The sequence below is a fragment of the Bos mutus genome, chromosome 3, assembly GCF_027580195.1.
Source record: "Bos mutus isolate GX-2022 chromosome 3, NWIPB_WYAK_1.1, whole genome shotgun sequence".
NCBI lineage: Eukaryota > Metazoa > Chordata > Mammalia > Artiodactyla > Bovidae > Bos > Bos mutus.
Window position 1 is genome coordinate 90,619,068 of NC_091619.1, and position 22,525 is coordinate 90,641,592.

Sequence of the window (22,525 nt, forward strand, 5' to 3'; positions counted from 1 at the left end):
GTGACTTGGGAACCACATTACACTGTCCTGGTGAACACGCAGTCACTTGGCTCTGTTCCTGAGCGCCTGGGATGGGTCTCTCACCTCCTCTCCCAGAGGGCACCCACTGACTGAGCACAGCCCTCTCTGATCCCTCTACCCCCAGCCCCACCATGAGCAGAGCTATACACAACAGTGGTCTGGCCCAGCCCTCCCCCTTCCAAGGGGCCTGGAGCCTCAAGGGGTGCTCCTGGTGGGAGCTGAGCCCCAAGTGCACATGGGGCAGATTGCTTTCACCTACTTGTGGCCTCAGACGAGAACTTGGCATCTGCACGCTTGTCATGATTCCCGTTGACCCAACATGAGGTTTTCCTTCAGGCGATGGATGAAATGTCTTGGATCTTCTTTCTCCCCAGGCAGGCCCAGGATGTTGAGGGTTGCGCAAGTCTTAATTCCTGCAGCCCCACCTTTGCACTCCCAATCCTGGGTAGGCAGCCCCAGAAGAGGAAGGTGACTGGTTGAAGGTCACACAGTAACTTGTGACAGAGCCAGGGCTGGAGTCAGACCTTCAGACCCTAACATTTTTCACATCATGGACCCATGCCCTGCTGTTTCTTGGAATTCGGGAGAGGAGCTGAAAGAGGAATTAACATCTTCTGAGCACCTGTCCTGTGCCCAGGACCAAGGCCACATGTCTACAATAGGCTCCTGAGACCAGGAGTGCCACCCCCTTTGCAGGGAGCACACTGAGGTTCACAGGGGCCAGGAGGAGGAGCAAGTGGACTTGAGCCCCTGCCTGTGGGCACAGGCTTATCTGGGGGAGGATTGAGGCTGGAGAGATGTTTTCATTCGTTGTACATCTCGGTCCCTCCACCCCTCCTCCTGGGGTAGCACTCACCTCCCTCTCCCCCGGCTCTTAGGGTCAGACATTGATCCCTCTGGAGACCTGTTTCCTCAGCAAATGTCCCAGGTGCTTCAGCTGTGGAGGTGGGACGGGCCGCCGTGTAGCTTTCCTGCCTGCCTGCCTCCCCTATGGGAAGTGAGCTCCCAAAGGCCAGGCAGCCCCTGGCAAGGCCCAAGGGGTGTATGCTGTCCACACAGAGGACGAGCGGTGAGAGACAGGCAATCTGGGCATCGGTGCACCAGGGTGGTGACCAGATGCTCGGAGAAGGGCAAAAAGAGTTTAAGGATGACCTGGCACAGGAGGAGGGGAGGGCTGGGGCTTGAGACAAGCCCAGAGGGCAAGGAGGACTGGACAGGCAGAGGACGCTGCAGGGGCAGAAGTCTGCCCCTGGAGTTTGGGAAGGGGGCGTGGGCAGCGGGCTAGAGGTCAGCGGGGTCAAAGGGTGGCTGCGGCCTGTCTTGGCATTCTCCCCGGCTACATGTTCCCTCCCCAAAGCCAAGCCAATGCAGCAGCCATGGGAACGTCAGGAGATACAGGGGGCTCAGCCGCATCTTCCCTCCCCTGCCCCCGCCCCATCTCCTGGGTGGCCTGGAACCAAGGAGAAGCAGGTGGAAGCATGGCTGCCCGTGGGTCTGGCTGTGTTAGGTGTCGAGGTGTTGGTGTGAGGACATGTCTTTATCCACTGGCCTCTTGAAGGAAGTCTTTGCTGGATATTGTTTCTGGGTATCTCTCCCTGTGCATAAACAGACCACCATGAGGCCATCTGCATCTGATATGTGAGCCAGTTTCTGCCTGTGCTGCACGTGGGGCTGTGTGTCAGTGTATCTAGAGTCTGGGGAGTTTGTACATTTGTGCCTGTGGTGGGGTCTGGGGCTTGGGTGTCCTTGGGTATATGTGTGGGTGTGTGTGTGTGTTGCATGAATCATGGTGTGTGTGTGTATGTGTGTGTGTGAGTGCTATATGTTGGTGTCCTGGGGTTCTATGTCTTTGACATGTGGCCTGGTTAACAGGAGAGCTGTCAGAGTGTGTACGTGTGTATGTGTGTCTGCATTTCCGGGTCTGTGGCTGGTGACTTGCTCTGTGTGTGTGTGTGTGTGTGTACGTGTCAGCCTTTCTGTGCAATCTGTCTTCTGCTGGTCCTGGCCCCCAGCTGAGCCTCTTTCCACACCTCAAGCCGTGTGCCACCACTCAGCACAGGGAGCCCCCTGGATTCCACCTGTCTACTTGGTGAGCAGACTCAACCTCCCCATGTAGCTTCTACTCTGGGGGACTCCACACACCCTGGAAAGGTGGCCTAGCCCCCGGGCCCTCTCTGGCTGGGAACAGAAGCCCATTTCTTGCTCAGACAGGGGCTTTCTGTGGGAGAAGGGCCCAGCCCAGAGCCTCCAGTGCAGACCTGGTGAGGAAGAGATGGGAGCCTCTAGCCCCACTACCCTGGCTTGGGAAGTCTCCTCTGGGAAGGAGACCTGTGGCCTTCTAGCCCAGTCTCCCTCTGTTTTGTCTGCTTCCACCCTTCCCTTGATCTGCCAGCCTCTCTGGATGATTGTGAAGGCCTCGAGCTGAGAAATTCTCTCCTCAGATCACATGGTGCCCCTTAGTCCTGGCTACCCAGGACAGAGGAGCCCCAGAGGCAAACCCAGGCCGCATCCCTCATTAATGCAGGGTCTCTCTCACATCAACTCCCTGGGCCTCCATTTTTGTCTCTGTAACAACGGGACTTGTTGTGCTGGCCTAAAGGGACTAAGGAGATATGTGAAGGGAGAATTTGGCCCAGCCTGGTACCTAGTATGTGTGATAGCTGCTGTTACTGTCAGAGTCTCCCTCCTGCTCCCATCTGCCCATTCATTCATTCACTCAGAGGGACTGTGTGCCCGAGGATGGACCAGACCCTCACAGCTCTCACAGGACACAGTTCAGGCCAGTACCCTCTGGCCTCACCTCCCAGGACTCTGCACCTCTGTCCCTCCACTTCTTGCTTCCACCTATCCCTGAGGACCTGTGAAACATGAGGCTCTGAGAAGACCTTGTGGAAAACCCACGGGGTTCAGAGGACAGTAACTCCCGGGATGTGGGGTGAGCAGTGGATCCCAGCTCCCGGCTGGCTGGCCTTTCAAGCTGGCCAAATGCAGAATTATTTGATGTCTTGGAGAAGGGTCTGGCACTGTGCAGCTCTCCCATCCAAGTCATTGTTGAAAGTAGGTTAAAAGTTTGTACCAAAATGGGAAGTTGATCCCCGGATGGCCTGCCAGACTGCTGTAACCCAATATATTTTACCCTTAAACCAGAAATGTGTTTGTTTAGAAGCAAGTCACTGGCAGAGGCCAAAACTGGAGGCATTTTCTCCTCTGCCCCGCCCGGGTGCCCTGTTCCCCCAAACCTCCTTACCCTTTGTGTCCAGATCCTCAGCCAGAGCCTGAGAAAGAGGCCTCCCTCCTCCTGGGCCAAGGCAACTGCAGGGAGGACACTTGATAATCCTCGGGACCTACTGTGTCCTCATTCCTGTGCTAAGCATGTCCTTTTATTTACTTCTAGCAGCCGTTTGCTGTGGCCCCATTTTAGAGAGGATAAAAGTGAGGGCAGAGATGGGACATGTGTTGCCCAAGCTCGTGGTGGTCAGTGGTGGGGGCCCCAGTACAGACTTCTGCCTGTGCAACTTCACAGCCTTTGGCTTGTGGAACAGTGTCCCACACCTCACATGTGAGATGAAGCCCTTGATCCTCCCCCAGAGCCTAGAGGGAGAGAACAGGCGTGCCCAGCATCAGCTGGCTCTGTCCTGGAGCTGCCCTGAATGACCTTGCTCAGCCCTTTCACAGACGCAGGAAAGGCTCAGAGAGGGTAGCCCGCAGAAGGGGGTGAGCCCAGCCTCACAGATTCTGATGTCGGACCCACGTCCTCCCCGTCCCCTGGCCAGAGCTTGAAGGGTCCCTGGGCTCAGCCTGGAAGGGAAGCTGGTGCCGCCTCCCCAGCTCTTGGGACGGCTCCGCTTGGTCTTTCATCTTCCGCTCTGGGCTCTGTGAGCTTCATGCAGCAGTAATGGATTGCAGTGGACTTTTTTCAATTAGGTTCTGATTTTCCTCTGCCTGTTACTATAAAACTCCAGATGGTCTAGGGCTTCACGGTTCCTGGGGTATTTTCCCCGTTATTTGAATCTGCTTTTGTAACACGCCCCACATGTGGGAACTGGGCCTTTCAAGGCTCTATGCCTCAGATGGGCTTGCTCTTCTCTGCTGTGTCACCTCAGCTTTCCTTTGTGTGTGGTGGCTTTTCCTCTCGGAGGCGCTGGGAGGAAGGAGGGCAGCCCCATCTCCCAGCATCAACTGTGCATCCAGGGCTGGGCCTGGTCTTGCCTGGGAAAGGAACCCCGGATGTGAGCCCAGTGGGAAATGATGGTCAGAGTTCCTGAGAATCAGCCTGATTTTGGAGCTTTATGGAGGGTCCCTGAGGCAGTGACCAGAGCAGTCAGGGACACGTACAGGCAGACCAGCACATCCGCCAGACCTGGGAGCCAGTCCAGGTCCGCCACTTACCAGCTGTGTGACATCACTTCCAGCCAGTGACGTCACTTTTCTGAGCCTCAGTTTCCGCATCTGCAGAGTAGGGCCGGGAAGGAACCTCACCAGAAGAGTGCATTGTCATGATTAAATGAAATGTCACACAAAGCACATCCAGCTCCTGGCTCCTGACAGGTGCCTGAGAGGGCATCATCCAGTCTCTTATATAACTCTGAATTCACCCCAGTTTCATCTTAGTAGATATTTTAATGTTTATGCATTCTAAGTAAATAGAAAAACTTAATACTCATTCTTACATTTTTCTAGACTGTTTGATGTCTCTTCTTTTCCTTCTGTCCCCTCTGTATACCCCTTTACCCACAGTAGCCATCCTCTCTGTTGCCCATGGCATATGAGCCTTTGCTTCCGGCCAGCTAAATCTGTTATGTTTGGTTATTTCAAGCTCATTCTAAATAAGAGGTGCTCAGGTAATTCTCTGGGTGCCCATGGTTGGCATCAGGGCCATGGCCACAGGATACGGCATGTGCCCTGTGGTTCACAGAGAGCACCCACCCGCCATGTGCCCAGGTGTGCCCAAGTTATGCCCTATTTATGGATGAGGAATCTGAGCTCTAGCATGTGAAATGAACTTGCCCAAGGTCATCCAGTTGGGAAGTGTGGATTTGCACCCAGGCCACTTTGATGTTTGATGCTGAAATGCAGTGATGCAGGCATGGAGGGGCAGATATCACCAAGCTGTCAGTAGGGGCCAGGTCACACCAGCCAGAATGCTGAGGCGAGCATTTGTACTTGCTGAGACACGGGAGAGCCATGCAGGGTGTAACTGTGGGCAAGGGGCACTCAGACACCCCTATAGGCTTAAGTCTTTGCATTAGGGTGTTAGGGGAGGGATGTCAGGAAGGCCCCACCCCAAGAGTGTTCCCCCTGGAGTGCACACCCCATGGAAACATCATTATACCCTTGGGTCACCATAACATCACCTCAGGCCATCCTCTTCAGGGAAACTGAGACCCAAAGCCTGGGATGTGCCCATTGGCTCCATCTGTGCTCCAGTAAGACTCATTTTTCCATTCTTGCAGCATCTGTACCCCCACAACACCACAGTGATGGGATACCTCTCCCTGCTGCCCTCCAAGCCCCCACACAGTCAGTCAATGCATGGGGCCCCTTCAAGCCATTCCCCCACAAAAGTCTGCCTCACTCCCTTTGGAGGTTACACAAAGGGTACTCCATGGGCTTGGCGTCAAAAGAATTTTAGGGCCACACCAGTCAATGACAAACACATCAACCAAGGGTTCTTTACTGCTGGAGTCAGCAGAACCTGACCTACACAGGTGTCCCCCTGAGGGCAAGTCAGGAGCAACTACCACCACCACGATAATAGTGAAAACATTTGTGTCCTGTGTGACACGCACGTATGCACGATGCCCCACCGCCACAGCTACTTTGTGAGTGGACTCCTCACATCCCCATTTTGCAGAGAAAGAAACTGAGCCACAGAGAGGACATTGATTTGCTAGGACCATAGAGCCACCTGCTTTCCAGGCTCTGACACGCCCACAGTGGAGGGCCTCAAATGCCAGTCTAAGGGGGCTGACTGGATGTCAGGAGGCACAGCGAGCCACGGAGGGTCCTGAGCAGGGGTGACCTGGTTAGATTTACAATTCAGAAAGAGACTCATAAAGCATTAGAGTCGGAGGGGCCTTGGGGGCTCTCTGGTGAAGCTGCCAGCCATAAGGCAGCAGAGAGGGCCTCATGAGAAACTCAGATGCCCCAGCTCTAGGATTCCAAACCAGGCCCTTCCACCTCTGAGTCCTGCTGGCTCCTGGCTCCCCACGGTACGATGGGGGCTTGGAGGTGGAGCCCGGACAGCCCTAGGATTACTCCTTATCACAGGAGGTGCTGGGGCACCTGCTCCTCCAGACAGTTCCCTGGTCCCCAACCTGCTCCAGGCCCCAGGCCCAGGCTGACGCCCCTTAAATGCCCAAGCCAAGGGCTGGAGACCACAGGGTGTGTTGAGAAAGTTAAATCTGGAAATCAGGCTGTGGGAGGAAAGTGAGGGGTTAAGGCATAAGAATTGGAAATAGGACACTGGGGAGACTTGGGAGCCCACCATGCCCAGTGGGACATCACACACACTCACACACACACACCCTTCCAACTGGGCAGAGGGGCAGCAAGCCCAGGAACTGCCACCCTGGGCAGAATGCCGCTCCACTACTTACCTGCTCTGTGATCCCAAATGATGGCCACCATGACGATATTGAGCAAGAACCCGGTACCAAGATAAGCACTTATTATGCGGTCCTCACAGCCTCCGAGGCTGGTAGAACTCACCCAGTTTTATCAATGAGGAAACTGAGACTCAGAGAACTGAAGGCACTCTTGGAGCAGTCAAGAAAGAAGCCCTGGTTGTCCCACATCAGGGTTCATGTCTGGAACTGCTCTGCTGGTTTCCCCAGAGCCTCAGCTCCTGACAGTGGGAGAGGAATACTTACCCCAAGGGCTGTGGAGAGGATCTGAGATCACGCTGGGGACAGTGCCAGGCCTAGCAGAGTGAACGCCCAGGTGCTGAACCCACGTGCATTCCCCTCCTCTTCTCTCTGCCTCTGTTAGCCCATCTCTGGGGTTGTTAAAGGGTCAGGCTGCAGGGACCTCGGCAGGCAACTGCGAGCAGAGCCCATATACCCTCATACCTGGGATGCTGGCCCTGATGGGGGCGTTGCTCTGCCAGGGGTACCTGCATCCTTGTCCCACACCTGTCCTGCCCAGGCCGCTGCTGCTGCACCTGCTGCTACCTCTGATCCTACCTTGAGGGATGGGACCCCCATCGTGGTGCCTCGGCCAGATGCTTGTTATATACCCCAGTCTGGGACTCAGTTCTGAGGAGTTCCAGTGGGATGGGGGCGGGCAGAACGAGCCAGGCCAACATGGGCACAGCGCACATACACAGATGTGGGATACCTGGATGAGCACGAGGGAGGTACATGCACCCGTAGGCCCCAGAACCCTATTCTTAACACCACTAGATCATGTTTCTAACCCACCCTTTGCCCCACGAGTGAAATGCCAGCCCTGCCCACGAGGAACTCCCAAACCCTCAGCCTGGAGGCCTGGAGAGAAGATAAGGGATGCCCAGTGGAAACCTCAGCACAGCTCAGGGTGTGACCGAGCAGGAGCGGGAGGTTGAGGACAGCTTCTCCACGGAGGCAGAGCTGGGGCACCACGAGTACATGTCTGAGTGAGTGAAGAAAGGAAAGGCGTTCCATTCCCAGGGAACAGCTCCAGCAGGCCTGGGGGCATTCAAGTTCCCGACCCATTTGGGGTCTGATCACTCCCATGGGGTGTATGAAGATGGGAGAGGTATCTGACCTAGAACCCCAAGCTGAAGATTCTGAAAAATGTCTGAATTAAATTGTCAGCGAGTTGGAAGGGCAGGTGTCGCAGGAGGGGGGCAGCCCCAACAAAGACGTGGGGGTGGGGGTAGCTGTGCTGAGACGGACAACTGGCCAGACGGGCATACAGGCCCCAGTGGGGAGATGATGTACAGGTCTCCAGAGTCGGGCAGACCCTCCCAAAGTCAGGAACAGCACACAGCATGTGAAGAGTTTACTGCCCCCAGTAAACCTCAGACGTCCACCCTCCCAGCAAGGGCCGGAGAGGAACAAAGGGACCGGCTCTGCCGAGAAGCAGCCTGCCCTTCAGCTGCTCGGCCTCACTATGCGTGAACCTGGCCCAGGCCTTGCAGGGGGTGGGGGCGTGGCTTGTGGCCTATTTACTCCCCAAACAGGATTTCCTTCTGGTTTAGATGCATGGAAAAGGCATAACATCTGGAAATAGGAAGTGGAACAGCTTCGAAAACCCAGCTGTGGGCGCCTTGCCTTGGGCCAGCCCCAAGCAGAGCGTGGCCCGCAGTTGCGGCCGGGCCTTTAAGGGACAGGCGCCGGGAGTGCCCGCCCCAGACCACTGTTGTCTCTGAGTCCTTGTCTCACGTTGTCTGTCCTGGCCTAGACGATGGAACCAGTGGCTCAAGAGAGGGAGCCCGGCCTCCTCTGATTTCTTCTTAAGAATCGCCTCCCCCTGCCCCCTGCCCCTGGGAAGACAGCGAGCACAGAGGAGCCACCTGGGCTTTGGCACCAGACGTGGCCTGTGTCCTGTCCCAACGCGGGGACCACCCTAGGAAGCCTCCGTCTCTGAGGTGGGGATGTTGGGGCCGCTCACTTTTTGACTGTCGTGTGGTTAAACCTCTAGCATCACTCCTGGACAGAGGGAGCAGAGGCAGGCCAGGGCACCTCCTCCTCCTGCCCGTGGCAAGCGCCTTGGGAATGGAAGGTGGACAGTGAGGAGAAGCAGGAAAGGGCAGCCAGTCACACGGGGACCAGGGAATGCGCCTCGGGTCTGTGGGCGAAGGATCTTGCAGGCTGACAGGGGTTGGACAGACTGTGACGAGAGAGATAGGACATTCCTTGCTGAGTGTCATACAGAAATGAAGACTTGGCATTACCTGGCAGACCCCTGCTGCTATGAGCCTTGGGTGGGGAGTCGAGAGGGGCCGGAAGTGTGGAGGGCTGGGTGTTTGAATGCCAGACCCGCATTTAGGCAAGAGCAGCAGGATCTCTTTCATACATCAGAGCCTCCTGGGGTAGCTGTGTAGGGAGGAAGGAGTTTGAAGTTAGAGGACTCTGGGGGGAGAGATGGGAGCTGGACAGAAGCTGCCGGAATCGACACTGTCTGTGTTCCTCTCTGTCCACCCTCACCCCCACCAGGGACATCACATGTCTGTGCTGTACCCACTGCATGCTCACTGCCTGGCGTGGGGCCTGGTGCATACTTGGGGGCATTGAACAGATAAACAGCCAAATGATAAGTCAAAGACTCTGAGTTTACAAGTGTGGTCATTGTTCTGACAGCAATCAGCATGATGCCGTGTTCCAGGAGGGCAAAGCCCTTTGACAGTCAAGTGTCCCACCCCTTGGGGCCTTCGTATCAGCCCTGGATGGTGGCTACACAGCTTTAAGTTTGTAGGCAAGGAAATAAGGCACAGGCATATCAAGGGCACTGCTCAGAGCCTCACTGAGAGAGGAACTGACTAAAATCCAGGCCTTGGGTTCCAAATCTAGGGCTGTCTGCACTGGACATGTGCCTGCCCCCTGTCCATTCAGGGCTGCGCCACCATTAGAGTGGCATGTCACTTTTAGATGCCATTGGAGGGCAGACCCGTCCAGAGACAGAAAGACCAGTTTTTCTCAAGTCCTAGTGGCCATTTCTAAATCAGGGATGGATTTTTTTCTGGATCCACCAGACCTTCCCAGATAAGAGTCTAGGTCCTGGGCACTTCATGGGGAGCTGAACTGGGGCACCAGGAGGCCTCGGGCAGGGCCGAGGGGTTGGCAGGGGAGCAGATGCTGGGGCCCATTTTCGGGCTGGGCGGTGGGCCCTCCGGGGCCTGCAGAGCGCCCCTCACCGGCCTCTCCTGCAGTTCGAGGGCTGCAGCAAGGCCTTCTCACGCCTGGAGAACCTCAAGATCCACCTGCGGAGCCACACGGGCGAGAAGCCATACCTGTGCCAGCACCCAGGCTGTCAGAAGGCCTTCAGCAACTCCAGTGACCGCGCCAAGCACCAGCGCACCCACCTCGACACGGTAGGCCCCGGGGGTAGAGGCCGAGGGTGGAGGGTGGAGGACAAGCACCCCGCCCATATTTGTCTAAGGCAGGGCAGCAGCCACCTCCAGGCAGAAACCCTGCCTTCAGCCTTGTTGACATTTTGGGCAGGACAGTTCTTTGCAGGGAGAGGGAAGCACCATCATTATAGAGTGTTTAGCCACATTCCTGGCCTCTATTGTTTTAGTTGCTAAGTTGCGTCCCTATGAACTCTTTTGCAACTCTATGAACTGCAGCCTGCCAGACTCCTCTGTCCATGGGATTTCTCAGGCAAGAATACCCAAGTGGGTTACCATTTCCTTCTCCAGGGGCTCTTCTCCACCCAGGGATCGAACCTGTGGCTTCTTCCATGTCTCTTGCATTGCAGGTGGATTCTTTACCACTGAGCCACCAGGGAAGCCTTGATCCATTAGATAGGAGCGATTTCCTACTTCCCAGTTGTGACAACCAAAAATGTCGTTCAGTGTTGGCAAAAATCCTGGGGAGGAGGAATTAAACTCTCACCTGGTTGAGAACCACCAGCCCAAGCAGTAGTGTGGGCTCCACTGAGCCAGGGCACGGGGCAAGGGGGTGGGGGTGCAGCTCGCATCCTGCCTCTTCTCCCCGGGCCTGTCAGTCACTACCAGAGCCAATCCTCCCTGCTCTTCCTCGCCCACCCCCACGCTGACCCCTGGCATGGAGACAGGCCAGAGGCTCTCCAGGGCCTTGCGTATCTCCCGGGCACGGTGGGTAAGCCGTTGAGGTAAGCAGGGCCCAAGACTCCAGGCCCCTGGATCAGTGACCTGGGCCCCAGATGCCCGTGTGTCCACCTCCTTTCCTGTTTGTGCCAGTGTGATAGAGAACCTGTGGCTCCATCACAGCACCGGTCCAAGCATTCTGTGCTGTGCATACAGACCTCAGCAGTTAACAGAGCACTTCTACAACATCATCTCCCACCATCTCTGCCGGTCAGTGGGTCACGAGCCCATTTGACAGATGAGGAAAGTGGGGCTCCGGGCAGTTCCCTACTCAGCCAGAAGGTGGCAGAGTTGACTGGGGCCTCCCCGCAGTCTCACAGCACCTATGTGAGGGGATGCACCAGCCTGGGAGACCCCCAGCCCCTCAGTGCAGCAGAGGATGGGTCCATAGCCAGACTCCACATCTGGACCACTGGCCTGTATCTCTGCTTTTTGTGCGAATGTTTGGGGAACTCTGCCAGTGGGGGCCTGGGAGACCTGAGTGGTCGTGCAGCCCAGCGTCAAGTAACCCGGACATACAGATGAGGAAACAGAGGCCCAGATGGGCGATTGACCACTCCAGGGTAAGTCGGAGGCCACGTGACAACAGAAGTCAGAGCTGGAGGCCCTCTGCGGGGTTTATAGCTGGGAAAACCAAGATCCCCAAAAGATGGGGGAGGTGGATAGCAGACAATAGCAGGGGAGTCATGTTCTGGGACCCGGCCAGGCCCTGGGCAGAATGGTCTACACATCTTCCCGTCCTCTGAGACCACACATACCCTCCCCCAGTTTAAGTGACAAACCACAAGGTAGGGGCCTGTCCCCTTTTGCAAACGAAGAAACTGAGGCTCAGAGATGAAATCATTGACTGTCACATGGCTGGAAAGTCGGGGAGCTGGGATGCAACCCTGTCTGCCTGACCGCTAGTTCAGTGCCCCTTGCTGAAGAAGGGGAGAAGAGCGGAGGGGATGAGGTAGGAAGGAAGAGCCCTGCCCCCAGCCTGAGCCTGACCACTGTCCCCACCACCCCCACCTCAGGCTTACTGTCTTGAGGGTGGGGACATGGAGTGAAGAGGTGCTAACAAACCCCTCTGCCTCCATCATCTTCTCATGCCCAGCCCCTGAGGCCCTTGGCACCTATACCAGCCCCGAGAGGTACACATGGCAGCCCCAGCAACACCAGGCCGCTCTGCACTGCCTCCCCCAGGCCTCCCTCCAGGCATCTCGGGGTCACCTACCCTGACTTACCCCCTTCCTCCCCTCTCCTTACTGCATTTCCTGGCCCCAGCCCCAAAGCAACAGGCCTCTGGCCCCTGCTTGGTGTGTGAACAGAGCTCCGAGGGCAGGGTCAGGGCAGGCCCAGAATGAGCCCGCAGGGTTATCTCAGTCCTGCATCTCCCCAGAAGGTCCTGGTCGAGCCCAGCCCCCGCGCCAGGCCCATGGAGACACTGCAGTGGCCCCCCATGGTGAGGTTGCTTTCCCAGCACCCGAGGGCCCATGGGGTCAGCCCCATGCAGGCTGGGCCTTATTTCCAGAGGGGACCTGCTCACGTCCCCAGGTCCGCTCTGGCACCAGAGAAAGTGGGATTCTCTCCATGGGCAGGGAAACGTGGAACAGACTGGAGAGAGCCAGCCTGGGTTCTAATCCCAGCCCTCCATCTGGTCCCAGAGGTCTGAGAACTGCCACCCAACCTCTCTGGGCTTCAAACACTCCTACCTTACAGGAGAGGGATGGGGGGATCAACTGAGGCGACAGCTGTGGCGGCCAGACACAGGGTCTGTACAGCAAACGTGAGTCGCTGGCCTACCTGTGACTTGCTGACTGAATGCTGACCAAATCCTGCCACATCCCAGATACTCCATGTGCAGTTCGAGTCCTAACTGCCACAGACTGTCCTGCCCTGGCCTCGGTTTCCTTACAGGGAAGATGGGGGCAATAGTCTCTCCTTTGCCCACTTCCCTGGACTGTTCAGGGCTGCAGAAGAGAGGGGGCACCTTAGCAGAGGGGCGTGGGCACCGCACTTCTGCAGGATCTTGGGCAAAGCATCAGCCTCAGTTTCCTCATCTGTAAAGTGGGGATGCTTTTCATGGGGTGAGTGTGAGGCTGAAAGGAGATCGCAGCTGGCCAGCGCGGAGTGCAGTGCCTGCACACTGGAGGGCGGGGGGGCTTAGTATGTGAGGGGCTGTCTTGTGCTCAGGTCGGGAGGGCGCTGTGAGGTGCTGGATGCTCACAGCACGGCCCTGAGTGTCCTGCTGTGAACGAGGCCTTGGAGCTGGTGCGGTGACTGCAGGCCTGGGGCTTGGCTGCTGCTTGGGACAGCCAGCCACAGGGTTTCCTGAGGGCTCCTGGGGGAGCTGGGCTGGAGGAATGTTCTACACACGTCAGGCCCTGGAAAAACAAACACAGAGATGGGCCTTGTGCCCTCTTTCCAGGCGAGGGCGCCTGCACACACGGAGCTCTGTTTGTTTGCTTTTTGACAAAAGCGCGTGGATTTGTATCAGCGTCCCCTGGGGACAGAGCCTGGGGCAGAGCAGGGCAGGGCCCACGAGAGAAAGAGCGTGTGTGTGTGTGTGTGTGTGTGTGTGTGTGTGTGTGTTGGGGTGGGAATCGGGCCCAAGAAAGAAGGGCCCTGTGGTGTGTGGGTCTGTGTCTGTATCTGTGTCTCTGAGTGGTTGTGTGGGGGGCAGGTCTGAGGCCTGCCTTCCACCCTACCGTACCTGCCTTTCAGCGAGGCCAGCCTCTCACTGCTCTGTCTCTTTCTTTTTGCTCTCCTCTGTTTCTTTAACGTGGCAACTCTCCGTGGCAGCACCAAGGTATGGCCGTCTGTTTCTGCTCCCCGCCCCCAACCCCATGCTGTCCAGCAGGGCTGGCTCACCTTGAGGTTTAGGGGCAGTTCCAGTCGGCATGGCTGGTGGGGACATAGGCGTCATCTCTAAACGTCCCCCACCACTGTGTCCCCTGCAGTGGTTGGAGGCCAGAGGGCCCTGAGAAATCAGAGCTGCTGGATGTGTTCAGAAAGGGAGCCTTAGGGACTTCAAGCCCCAGTGGCAGCTGGAGTCCCTGAGCAAGGTCTCATGGAGGTTTGCTTCTACTGGGAGCTCAGAATTCAGTTACAGCCACAGAGCCCTGACCTGGGATGAATCAGAAGGGACCCTTCCTGGAAGAAAACTCACCCCTGGACAGACCCCGCAGTGCAGGTGGACAGTGCTACCGGTAGAAACTTGAGAAGTGGCAGTGGGAACCAGACTCAGGAGAGGTTGGAGAGGAGGTGACAAGAGCTGGGTGTGCTGGGGTGGGAGGAGGGGTGAGGGCTCAACCAGGGCTAAAGTCACAAAGGGCCTTCAGCACCCAGAGATGGGCTGTATCCGAGGGCACCAGGGAGCCATGGGGGGTTAGAAGGTGAGAGCATGGCCAGGCCTGTGAGAGAGGTCCTCTGGCTGTGAATGAGAGGGTAGACTGGAGGCGTAGAGAGCACAAGGGGTCTGGATAGGTGGTGGGCACTGACTTGTTCTAGAAGATGAATGGGGCTCCAGGGGAAAGGGACGTGAAGGGCACCAATGCCCAGCCTACCCGGGGCTACACCTGAGACCCAGTACCCTCTGGTCTCCTGTGATTATTGGTTTGAGGACCTACAATCTTCATAGCCTGGGGACCAGTCTGGGGACCCCGGACCCATTGCAAGGTTCGTCAGGGGCTCCGAGCCTGGGCCTGCCGCTCTCCAGCTTGGTTCCACGTTTGTGTCCCATTGCCTCGAGCTGTGCCCCACGCCTGTTCTTCCTTTTCCTCCTGCCCCTCTGCCCCTCACTTTAATCCTTGTTCACTTGCTGCTCCTCTGCAGCTGTGAGCCACAAAGGGTGTTCTTTTCTCAGAGCCAGTGTCAGAGCTGGAAGAAGTCTTAGAACTTGGGGGGCCCCATCATCTTGCAGAGGAGAAAGTGAGAGTCCGAGAGGGGAGGCAACTTACCAGAGGTCCCAGGATGAGGGTAGAGTGGAGACACAAAGGCCTCCTTCACTGCCAGGCCAGGCACCTTCCCCCTACCCATGGGCAGGCCTGAGGCAGACTCCTCCTGGCGGGAGGGATAGGATGCGAGCCACACAGCAGGACGTACGGCCCGGTGGATGGCCCCCCACTCACCCCACCTCTGCCCTCTGATGTTACAGAAGCCGTACGCCTGCCAGATCCCTGGCTGCTCCAAGCGCTACACAGACCCCAGCTCCCTCCGCAAGCACGTGAAGGCCCATTCAGCCAAAGAGCAGCAGGTGCGTAAGAAGGTAAGAGGGCTCCGTTCCAGGCCCATCTCTGCAGACAACCCCCCTACCCCACCCAGCCTCCTGTCCAGCATCAAGACAGGTAAAGGTCACACTCCTTGCATGTATCCAGCCTTCCACACCCATGGGTGCTACTGTCCCTCACCGTCCGTCTGCCTCCCACCAGCCCAAGTGTCAAGATGGTCCATGACTTACAGTGGTTTGTTTTCACAAGTTCAGTAGAAACCACACTTTGAAGTTTTATCTTCTCCGTGACTTAACAGTGGTTTGACTTCTGATGGTCCAGCTCACAATTTGTCAACTTTACGATGGTACGATGGTATTTTCACAAGTTCAGTAGAAACCACACTTTGAAGTCTGATCTTCTCCCGTGTCTGTGATGGGCAGGATCTTCTCTTGTGATGCTGGGCAGAGGCAGCTGCTCGATCACAAAGGGGAACAACTGATACACTCACAGCCATTCTGTTCCCAGACCACCATTCTGCTTTTCACTTCCAGTACAGTATTCTGGAAGTGAGCTATTTGGAAGTGAGCTATTCTGGGAGTACGTTACATGAGCTATTCGGCACGTTGTTTAGGACAGTCTTTGCCTGAGGTGATTTTGCCGGCTGTAGTCTTGTGTAAGTGTTCTGAGCACATTTAAGGTAGGGGAAGCTAAACTATGGTATTAGGTAGGTTCAGTTCAGTTCAGTCACTCAGTCGTGTCCAACTCTTTGCGACCCCATGGACTGCAGCACGCCAGGCCTCCCTGTCCATCACCAACTTCCGGAGCTTGCTCAACCTCAGGTCCATTGAGTCAGTGACGCCATCCAAGCATCTCACCCTCTGTCAGCCCCTTCTCCTCCTGCCTTCAGTTTTTCTCAGAATCAGGTTCTTTTCCAGTGAGTCAGTTCTTTGCATCAGGTGGCCAAAGTGTTGGAGCTTCAGCTTCAGGATCAGCCCTTCCGATGAATATTCAGGACTGATTTCCTTTAGCATTGACTGGTTGGATCTCCTTGCAGTCCAAGGCACTCTCAAGAGTCTTCTCCAACACCACAGTTCAAAAGCACCAATTCTTCGGCACTCAACTTTCTTTATGGTCCAACTCTCACATCCATACATGACCACTGGAAAAACCATAGCTTTGACTAGATGGACCTTTGTTGGCAAAGTTACGTCTCTGCTTTTTAATATGCTGTCTAGGTTAGTTATAGCTTTTCTTCCAAGGAACAAGCATCTTTCAATTTCATGACTGCAGTTACCATCTTCAGTGATTTTGGAGCCCAAGAAAATAAAGTTAGTCACTGTTTCCATTGTTTCCCCATCTATTTGACATGAAGTGATGGGACCGGATGCTACGATCTTCATTTTTTGAATGTTGAATTCAGTAGGTTAGGTGTATTAAATGCAATTTTGATTTTTGATATTTTCAGAGCTTGATGGGATTATGAGGCCATAACCTCATTATAAGTTGAGGGAGGTCTGTACTTCCTCACTTTCTGCCAGAAGACATTTATCCCCCTACCAGCTCCTCTCTTATCCGTTTGCCCAGGCCTCGTTTATAAACATTTGATGTTCCCAGCATTCAGGATGCAAAAATAAAAACCATGGTCCTTACCTTCAGTGGGGACCTGGCAGTGAGAGACAGATACACATGAAGGGATAAGTCGACACAATATGACACAGACCGCAATAGATGTGTGCAGAAAGCAGTCAGAGAGCCGGAAAAGGGCTGGGGCCTATGGGGGGGAGCTGGAGGGTCATGGAAGAAGCGACATGGAGCTGGGGCCTATCGGTGGGGAGCTGGAGGGTCATGGAAGAAGCGACATGGGGCTGGGGCCTATGAGGGGGGTTCGAGGGTCATGGAGGAAGCGACATGGGGCTGGGGCCTATCAGTGGGGAGCTGGAGGGTCATGGAAGAAGCGATATGGGGCTGGGGCTGGGGCAGTGGTGTGCAGGCTCGTGGCTACTGGCACCCTGGCCTTGGGTACGTGTCTTAGTGCCTTTGTCCTTCATGTCCTCAGCTGTCAGATGGGGCATAGAGGACTTGCTTTTAAGGGTTGTCATGAGGATTAAACAAGGAAATCTATGTCAAGGGTTTTTTGACCAGTACTTGACCCAAAGTAAAAGTTCTGAACGGAAGTCAGGAGGTGTTGTCATTAAGTCTTAAGGAAGGAGTAAGCACTGGGCCTGTGGAGGTGGGGCCCCAGAGAGTGACAGAAGCTTGAAACTGTCTGAGGGCCAGCCTCACGCAGTCCCTGCCTGACTCTGGGCTGAGCAGCGAGGCACGATGGGGAGGCTGTGGGGGTGGGGTGACAGGATGGCCCTGCGGAGGCGGCAGGGCTGTCCTGAGGATGGGGGTTCCATCGAGGGGTTGCAGGCAGAGATGGGACACGTCACCCTGAAAGGTGGAGCTGGGGGCTGTGTAGAGAATGGGTCGAGGTGGTTAGAGGGAAATTTGAGACAAGGAGGCCACTGCTGGGGGCAGGAGAGACATGGAGGGTGGCGGTGGGGGCTGACCTGGGGCGGGGAGGGAGGGGAGGAAGAGGGACTGGGCTTGGTGACTGCTTGGCTGGGTTGGGGGTGCCTGGCAGGAGGAGCATCAGTGTCAGAGGTTGGGGGAGCAGGATGCATGGACGGTGGTCCCCTTCACCAGGATAGAGAATCTGAGAAAGAAGCAGGCTTGCAGGAGAAAGCAGCGGGTTCTGTTCTGGACAGGAGGTGTGTGAGCATCTGAGGGACCCAGTGCGGTTGGAGGGACAGGACTGCGACTCTGGGCAGGACCTTACCTGGCTGGGTTGAAGCCACATCTCCCGAGGACCAGTGGGGCCACAGATGCTGGAGTGCCGGAGGGTGTGTGTCGGGCGGAGAGAAACACCAGAGGCCAATCTTGGGCCATCAGCGTGACAGAGGAGGACAGAGCGGGAAGAGCCATTAATTTGTTTAGCAGGATTCAGGAGCAACTCCTGTCTCCAAGCAGTGTTCTCAGAACTGTGGATACAGTGTAAATAGGGCAGAAAAAGGCCTAGAGGCTGGAGAAGTCGACTGCTGTATAATCCATGGGATAGGGGTATGCAGAGATGGGCTGCTAGGAGCAAGCAGACCTCAGTAGCAAAGAAAATGGAGAGGGGACAGCTTGGCTCGGGAGCCCCCTGGAAGCTGTAGAGCAGAGCAGGAGCGTGGTCACAGCATGTGCTGTCAGCTTGCGGTGAACACAGCACAACCACATTCACCCTGAGGAGGGAGGGATGAATCTGGTGCTTCACAGGCTGTATCTCATCTTCTGCTGCTGCTGCTGCTGCTGCTGCTAAGTCGCTTCAGTCGTGTCCGACTCTGTGCGACCCCATAGACGTCCTCACCATAATCTTAGGAAGTGGGAGATTCCTCCCCATTTTAGAGATGTGGAAACTGAGGCTCAAAGAGGTAACAAGTATGCCCAGGGTTGTTTGGTGGGGGAGGGACAGAGCCAGACCCATCTGCTTCCAGGGCATGAGCCTCTCCACTGCTTTCAGGTTGAGGAGCCTGGGCAGGGACAGGGAAAGGCCCGGGCTCCACGCCAGGGAGGCTTCTGTCCCGAGCAGACTGATGCCCAAGGACCAGAATCCTGCCCTGGTTTTCCCAGGCCCCATGCTTGGCTTGCACTGAGCCCCTGGGACCTGGGGCCGCAGATCTGCAAACTTCCCAACAATAAGCATCCATTAAAAGCCATCGGGGATGATGTATCTTTCTGGGTAAAGCGACCCTTGTATTATGACAGCTCCTTGGCAGCCCTGCTGCGTTTCAGAGAGAATTAGAAATGCTTTTCTTCCTTAATTCTCCTCTCCCGCTGCTCCTAATCCGATCGACATTGCGGTCTGCAAGAACATGCCTTGGCCCTCTTTTGCCAGAAACTTAATTTACATGGAAAACAGCTGCTGGGTCAGGGAGCCGAGAGCCCTTCGGGAGGCTAGGCATGCCTTCCCCGGGCCTGGGTGCTGGCCCGGCTGGCCTGGAAGGGTGGAAAAACCCTCGGGCTAACTCCCAGCTGCTGTGTGGCATGCAACGAGGCTCTTGCCTTCTCTGGGTTGGTTTTGTCCCAGTTAAAATGAGGATCTGGATGAGTCAATCTTCAGGACTCTGATGGTCAGCTTTGGGATTTCCCTGGCAGAAGGAACCCTTCCCATCCCAGTGCACACCCCCCTCATCACTTGAGGACCGCTGTGCCCGTCTGGTCCCAATTGGAGATGTGAAGATGTTCTGAGGTGTCAGGCTCAAGTCTATATTTAGGGATAGACGAGGACGATTGGCCAAAGACTTGCCAGCCCCAGTGTGCCGTTAGCTGACACCCTCAAGGCCAGGTGCCGACTCAGCGGCCCCACCGTCACGTGACCGAGGGGGACTCGGCCAGTGGGGTGAGCCAGCCCTTGACCCAGCACCTTCAACCATTGTTCACACCTGTCCTCTCGTCACCCCTCTCAGCAGCCTGGCCAGTACGGCAGGGGAAGGGAGAGTCAGAGAGGTTATTTGTCCAGTGTCACACAGGGAGTAAGAAGAAATGGAGCAGGATTTGGGTCCAGGTCTTCTGTCCCCAGCCCTGGACTGTTTCTGCTGCATTTTGTGCCAGGAAGGGAGATGGGAGTGGGGAGGAAGGAGGGAAAGACACTTACTGCACATTCGCTGTGTCCTACTCCCCCGGTGTCAGTCAGCCCAGCCGTGGCCCAAGAACCAGCCCCACAGACCTCCAGCCTCCTGGAGGCCCAGCTGCTGCACTTTGATGCCCTCCTGGCATCTGTGCCAAGGCCACGCCCCTGGCGGGGGCTCCCAGCTAATGATGGAGCCTGGCAGGCCCTGCAGGGATGTGAAGCCAGACCCCTTCCTGGGAGACTTGGGACTCCACCGACTTCCAGCAGACTTAGGCGCCCTGAGGACTCCCTGGTCCCTGGGCTCCCAGTCTAGGAAGCTCCCACCAACTTCCTCTCTCCCTCTTCTTCCTTCTGTCTGGTGGCTTTCCCAGCACGTCCAGCTCTCCCTCACCTATTAAAATCATTGAATGCTCGATCTCGCCTGAGCATCTGCTTCTCAGCCCTGAACTAACGCCACTCTCACCGTGTCCACAATTAGCTCCATTTGACAGCTGAGGAAACCGAGGGGCAGTGAAGGAGGGGTCGTGCCCTGGAGCCACCGTCCTTCCTGCCCTGTCCCCTAGAGTGAGACTTGCTGGTGGGCAGGTGATCTTGTGCTAACCCTCTCTCTCCCTCTGCTCACTCCCCAGCTGCACACGGGCCCTGACGCTGAGGCTGACATCCTGACCGAGTGTCTGGCCCTGCAGCAGCTCCACACGTCCACACAGCTGGCTGCCAGCGACGGGAAGGGTGGCCGCGCCCTAGGCCAGGAACTGCTCCCAGGTAGGCAAGCGGGGAGGCAGGGCCGGGGGGGCCCTTTCTGCACCCAGCCCTGCAGGCAGACAGCCGTGCTCCGTGAGCAACAGGGGCCATGTGGGCACGACCTGCTGGAGGCGCCCACTCCTTGGAACTTCATTGCCCAGGCAGCTTATCTCCCCAGGTGTATGTTCCTTCATACCCACTCCTCTGTGACTCACCATTGCCTGTGGGATGAAGCCCAGGCTCCGCCCAGGCCTCCTGGGGCCTAGGCATTCCTAATGGCCTCCTGCCCCAACCTTGGCACATTGGATGCAGTTCCCTGAACACACCAGGCTCCCTCTTGCCTGGGAACCACTGTACACACCTTGCCAGCCTCCACTCCCTGCACCTTCACTATGACAGGTCCTGCACTTTCTTCAGGACCCACCTCAGGGTTCATGCCTGGGCCCCAACTTAAAGTCCCATGTACTCCCCACCACGATTCCTTACTTCAGAAGAGAAAACCGAAGCTCTGAGAGGATGGGCAGCTTGGCTGTAATTGCTTCCAGCTCATCATAAGATAGGGCCCCCCCTAGACCCCTGGGACCCTGCCACCCATCTATCTAGATGCTCAGAGCCTCCAGTGCAGCTGAGGCAGCGTGTCTGCCCCTCCCAGCAGCCACGGGGCAGGTCTCAGGCCCCGGCAGGAATTCCTGGCTTCTTGGGAACCCAGCCCAGCAAAGGGCAGTGTAGCCTGTGGATTCCAGCTGACAATTCTTGTGCTCTGCCCCTTTCCCCACCCCCGAAGAAACCACAGTATCAGAGCAGAAAGCTTTTCCCGTCCTCTGGGATTTCTTGAATTACCCCAACTATTTTAAACATTTTTTATTTTCTAGTTTTTTAAAATTCTTCCCCCTCAGCCTTAAAGTTGTAGCATATTTAAAACTCCATCAAAGCACTTACCAAATAGCCTTGGGAAAAGAAGGTATTTTCCCTTTCTCTAGGTAGCCCTTCACAGGGTCTGTGCTCAGACAGATCCACAGGATGAGGACACCCCAGGAGGATGGGTCCATGGAGGAGGGACCATACCCACCTGCCTCCAACTAGGGGTCCCTTCTGCCATGGCTGCAGCTCATAGGGTCAGAGTTGCTAAAATAGAGGGACCCTAGTAGGGAAGAGGCCCTAGAGTTGACCCAATCTAGGGATGAAGGTTTGTGTCTCAAACGCCAGCTGCCTGGGGCTGGAGCTCTGTGTTGAGAAGGCTTCTGAGGCTTAGCAGGAAAGAGGGCTGGGACTGGTTAACAATGGCTGCCCTGGGACAGAGGGTCAGAGGTCCTACAGCTGCATCGTTTCCACCATGGGAGGACTCAGATCTGGGCAGGAAAAAGACTGGCCTAAGGTCATCCAGAAAGGTCAGCAACAGATCCCATTTGGAAGCCTGTTCTCCCAGGTACTAGCCCAGGGCTTGTCCCGGGGAGAGCAGTCAGGACCAGTAACATCTCTTGAGCACCTCGGGCTGGTCACTTTACAACATCATTTCATCCAGTCCCCAGTGAGCCCATGCTGCAGATGAGAAACAGAGTCACTGAGGCGGCATTGTGGATGAGAGGGGCACTGGGGTAACACGAAGCCTGCCCAGGCCTGCTCTAGCAGTGGGTCAGCAGCGTCTCTGCTGCTTGAGCCTGAGTTCCCCACCCCTCCCCAGCAATCTGCTGTGACAGCAAATGTGATTGTGGATATGATCACATAATTATATAAAACCAATGTGATGGAGAATTTTATCATTATTATTGTTGCTCACGGTGAAGGAGAAGAGTAGCTGTTTACTCATCCATCTCGTGATAATGCAAAAGCCATCGTTTACTGAATATATGCCAGGAGCTGTTCTAGGGACTGTACATGTATGTGTTAACTAACATAATCCTCATGTCAGCCTCATAAAGTACATACTAGCATGCACTTTCTCTTCCAGACAAGGAAACTGAAGCCTTGCGAGCTTAAGTAACTTTTTGCTGAGGTTCCACAACTAGTAAATGGCAGAGGCCGATTTGAATCCAGGCCATTTGGCTGCAGGCCATGCCCTTAACAAGCTGTCTGCTGCCTTTGCCATGGTGCGTGTGTGTGTGTGCGTGTGCGTGTGCGTGTGTGCGCATGCGCGTGTGCGTGTGT

At 56.0% G+C, this 22,525-nt stretch overlaps 1 protein-coding gene across 1 annotated transcript in view; it reads left to right on the top strand.

Annotated features, from left to right (window-relative positions):
- The window catches only part of GLIS1 (GLIS family zinc finger 1), a 259,783-nt gene that overhangs the window by 226,469 nt on the left and 10,789 nt on the right, over window positions 1-22,525 (top strand). Inside the window, exons 5-7 of the mRNA XM_070364757.1 lie at window positions 9,875-10,036; window positions 14,931-15,041; window positions 20,269-20,401. Of these exons, the coding sequence (XP_070220858.1) occupies window positions 9,875-10,036; window positions 14,931-15,041; window positions 20,269-20,401 (406 nt within the window). The remainder of the gene's footprint in view (window positions 1-9,874; window positions 10,037-14,930; window positions 15,042-20,268; window positions 20,402-22,525) is intronic.